The sequence below is a fragment of the Montipora capricornis genome, chromosome 10 (assembly GCF_036669925.1).
Source record: "Montipora capricornis isolate CH-2021 chromosome 10, ASM3666992v2, whole genome shotgun sequence".
In the NCBI taxonomy this organism is placed as follows: Eukaryota; Metazoa; Cnidaria; class Anthozoa; order Scleractinia; family Acroporidae; genus Montipora; species Montipora capricornis.
In genome coordinates this window covers 2,975,501-2,980,500 of record NC_090892.1, presented here as the reverse complement: position 1 = coordinate 2,980,500, position 5,000 = coordinate 2,975,501, and the positions used below count along the sequence as shown (strand labels likewise).

Below are 5,000 nucleotides of genomic sequence, written 5' to 3'. Positions count from 1 at the left end.
ACTCAGTCAACCATAACATGTTCCACCACTTGCGATGAGTTTAATAATCAGGAACAGGTGCAACTTCAGTGAATAATATTCATATTGATCTCATGAATAATAAACAAGTTCTAATGGATACATCTCCCTCTTAAAATCAATATATCTATTGCCAATCAAAGGAAAGCAATATCCTTTCTAAATCCCTTGCTCATGCTGCATGCAACAAGTGCCTCAAATATAAAACTCTTACAGTCTAATTATGTTGCTAGGAAATGCTTCATTCTCAACAGCAACAATCTCGTTGTCTTGCAGATACCTGACAGTGTACAAGTAAGAAACAAATTCGTGCTGATTAACAACTTACATTATTATAAAGGAAAGCAGAGGGAGTAGTGCACAGGGAATTTGACTCTTATTATCCTCCCATTGGTGAGCATTTTACTGACCTTGCCCTCCGAAAGGGTAGGGCCATTTAACTCTGGGGTAGGAAGTGATCAACATCAACACGCATGAGACTTAAACCAAAAATAACCTTCCTATGGTACTCTAACTTGCGTTTTGCATGTTAGCAAGTAGGACACAGGAAACAAGAAGGCAACCTCCTTTCTGCTTGTCTGATTTGAAATGGCTTGTAACTTTATAATCCAATGATGAGATCTGATGATGTTTAAAGTTAAGCACGGAGTCTCATTCCCAAGAATATTAATTTTCTAACTTACTTCATTTAAAGAACACTCAGACTGAGTATAACTTACGGAATAGTGACTTCAAATTACCAAGAATTCCGTAAGTTATACTCAGTCTGAGTGTTCTTTAAATGAAGTAAGTCAGAAAATTAATATTCTTGGTTATTTAACCCTTTCACTCCTGTAAGTGCCACTGAGATTTACAGATTGTACCCTGTTTAACACCAGATGATTTTACTCATCAATGGGAGGGGTGATAAATGGTAAAATCCAAGATTCGCTGAGACGCCGAGACCCTTGTTTGCGGACCCGAGACCAAGACCAAAACGTGCAAGACTTCACATCAAAATAAATGCAATATAAACGAGACTTCGAGACTCTTCGCAAAGGCTGTTGAGACTTCAAGATCAGATGAAAAGTTTGCGAGTGCAAGGATTTGAAGGTACCATTCACCACCCCAAATGGGGATCCCTCGGGAGTGAAAGGGTTAACAACATCATTCTAGGTTCACTCAAAAACTATGTCCCCTTTAACAACGTTTTTAAACAGAATTTAAGTTTTTTTTAAAAATTATAATATTAATAATTATATAATCTACACGCATCATTATTATGATGATTATCATTATTTAGTGATTTGTATCTGGTATTCAACTTATTGTTGTACAGTGTCCCCCATTAGCTTATAGCTCAAGACATATTAGACACTTGAATAAAGTTTTCATTTATTCATTCATCCTTTATTATTGCAATAAATTTGCAGAATATTAAAACTTTTTCACTCAAAGGGATGGTTTACACTAAGGATGCCAGCATTATGCATGAGCATACATGAAGATGCATTAATTTGAAAATTGTTGTTAATATATTAATAATTATTAGGTCCAAATGATCAAGATGTGACTACGTTTGCACATGTTGCTTATTCTTATAATTGCACTTCAAGTGCACCATTTACATGTGCATGTACGTATGAAAGAAGATGCCCCCGGAAAGGTAATGTTTGGCATGTTTGACTGCATAGACCTGCCCAAGTATAATAAGGAAATTTGACTGCAAAAATTCTGAAAAATGTATATGCCCCCACAACAGCTGCAATAAGTGTAACACCAAATTGTCTTACAGGTTAAGAAGAGTATCAAGTTGCGAGAATGTTCCTCCCACAATGAAAGTGATCTTGTTGTTATTCAAAAGCCTATAAAATGGAAGAAAAAAGAGATTTATTTGCATTGCGAATAAAGCTTTTTATGCATTTGCCTAATTGTATGGTATTCGTTTGTTTTACTTGAGGCAAATAAACACAGGATTGGGTCACGACATTTGCCATTTGTTTGACATGATATCACGTGCAAGGCGTACAAGATGTCGTAAAACAAACGGTTTTGCTAACAGTTGCTTCTTTAGTTGCACCCTTGCATGTTGCAAAGTTTTCTCACCACCACCCCAAATCTCCTGCTTTAGTACAACAACAATAATTATTGGCATTTGCTATTATTGCCTGGTTTTGGCATTGTATTTATGGACAAAAAGCTAATGCTGTTATAGTTTACACTTTAAATTGTCATATAATATTATCCTGTTAAAGTGCTACTATGATCAAAAAATCAGTTCCTTTTTTCTTCAGATTATGTGTGATTGCCTGTTTACTTTGAGTATAAGTTTTGGATTTCACAGTCCGACATTACTCACATTCCAAACCGACCGATTGGACCTCAAAGGGTTGGATATAGGGGAAAAAGGATGTCATTTACCCACTAGCTTAAAATTTCAGCATGTAAACCACGTGAATGCTGCATATTATACATGCACAACAGAAGTTTAAAAGTCTGCAAGCCTCAAAACGGCAGTGCTGCATATCAATTCAGCAGCATACACACGCATTGCATTCTTACTCTATTTAGTCTTTGACGTCCTTTTCTCCTTAATCCAGCTCTCTCAAAATTTTAAAGTTAGCAATGGCGGATCATTAAATAGGACAATTCCCGTTAAAATAAACAGGTGTCTTTTTGAAATCAAGGCTTAAAACTTGGGTGACTTAGTGTTTAGTTAACATAGTTTTGAAATCCAAAGAAAAATAAAAATCGATTTTTTGGTCATGTACTTACCCGGTAGCACTTTAAGCCTATTTGCTACTGGCGATTTTTATGCCCTCACCTTTGCTAGGCAGACATAACTGCGATTGTAATTTTCTCATTTCTTTAAGTTGGTATATTACAAACGGCTTTGTTGGACAAAGCCAAATTCTCCCCATATTTTTTGATGGTGTATTTTGCCTCTCAAACAGAGCACAGCATTGATAGCCAAGTTCTAACTTTATCCGACGGGCACAGTGCATAAATACCCAAAACTATCAGGGACATGGAGCTTCATTAATCAATGACCTAAAGTTGCAAAATGATTATTTTCGAGTCATGAAGGCAATAAATCACAGGTTTCGTGTAACAACAATGACAGTTTTAATGTTGAGAATCCTGCATTCACACTCTGCGAATATATCAAGTGACTCGCCATCACTTGACCATGGTTATGCTTGTCACATCACATCCCTTTCCCTTACAAAATCAGTAAGAACATCAAATACAACAAAAACAGAAAAATAAAAAAAAAACACTTAAGTTCTAGTCAACCTTAAAATGTTCAATTTAAGTCATAATCCAGGGCCGTAGCGTGGGGTAGGGCCGTCCTCCCCCCCCCCCCCCCCCAGTTTTTTGCCCCAAAAAGTAAAAACACTAATGCAAAACGTTCCAAAAAATAATCCCTTAGAGGATTGGAAAAAAAAATCTTTGTAGTATTCCGAAAGGAGTCATTCCTGGGTGCTACAACTCATATCCATTTCCACAATCCAAAACAAAACATGTCATATACTGTCTAGACGGATCTAGACATCAAGGCTAGACACCTCATTTTCTTCTTTCTGGATTCAGTTCATTGTCTGTTCTTTAGCACATGATCTTGAGTCAACAAAAATGTCTTTACAAAAACCCACAAAATCCAAGCAGAAATCCCTCTTATCCTGGGTAAAGCCCCCAGATACTGAGGCAAATGAAGAAACTGAGAATGTTATTGAAGAAGAGTCTTGCAGTGCAGAAGTACCAGAAAAGAGTTCTGAAAACAGCCACGATCATGCTGCTGTTGATTTTGTTGAAGCAGGTGCTTCCCACTGCCAGTTGCCCCTAGTAGGAGACAGACCAAATCAGCCAAGAAATTTTTCATTTCCTTTTAAGTCATACGCCAACAGGAACAGGTCCTTCCAGACTGGTTGGTTTGATCGCCATTAGTGGCTTCACCACAGTGAAACAACAACAACAACAACATCTTTATTTCTTACAATTAAATATACAAATATCACACCACCTGCAAATAGCAAGGCTAATCGAGGCAGGTGGTGAAAGTAGGGATGCTGTATTTTGCCATACCTGTATCAAAGCAGTAGCAAACAACATGATCTCATCAGCAAACGCAGATAAAGTACTTATGAAAGATGGCTACGATAACTGGAAAAGTGCAACCGAAAAGGAAAAAGGTTTTAGAAAACACGAAACCAGTGCTTTGCACCGAGAAGCGGTCGCAAGATACATCTCTACACCTGCAAAAGTCATTGGCGATGTCGGCGAGATATTGTGTTCTCAGCACACCCAAGAAAAAATAAAAAATCGCAAAGTGTTGTTGGCGATTTTAGCTAAGATACTTGGCAAGACAGGCTTTGCCGTTAAAGGGTACTTGAAATTCAGGAACAGGACGCGAAGAAAGTTCCAATTTCTACCAGTTGCTGAAACTGCGTGGCCCAGACAACCCTGAAATTCTTGACTGGTTAATGCGCAAAGACGATAATTACACCTCTCCAGATATTCAAAATGGGATACTGGAGGTAATGGCTTGAGGTATGTTGTGCAAAATATCCAAGAACATACAGAATGCTGCTTTCTTTACCATCATGGCAGACGAGACAGCGGATATTTCCAACAAAGAAGAATAATATTAGTTGTATGCATTCGCTGGGTTAACAAGAACTTCGTAGCTCATGAAGACTTCATAGGCGTGTATCCCATGGAGAGAACCACCACAGACCACATCGTAGCAGCACTAAAGAACGTTCTAAGTAGCATGCATCTACGCATTGAAAACGTACGCGGTGAATGTTACGATGGCGCATCTACCATGACTGGGGGAAAAAATGGCGCAGCAACACAACCAAAGGCCCTAAATAGCAAATGTCTTTACACCCATTGCTACGGACATGCACTGAACTTGGGTGTTGCTGACGCAATCAGATCAGTTAAGTGCATAAGCGACTCTCTTGAAATTGTACGGGAGATCGCGAAGCTTGTGAAAA

At 38.1% G+C, this 5,000-nt stretch overlaps 1 protein-coding gene across 1 annotated transcript in view; it reads right to left on the bottom strand.

Moving 5' to 3' along the window:
• The window catches only part of LOC138019025 (uncharacterized), a 141,127-nt gene that overhangs the window by 91,329 nt on the left and 44,798 nt on the right, over positions 1 to 5,000 (bottom strand). Inside the window, 2 exon segments of the mRNA XM_068865690.1 lie at positions 233 to 298; positions 1,791 to 1,862. Coding sequence (XP_068721791.1) covers positions 233 to 298; positions 1,791 to 1,862 — 138 coding nt within the window.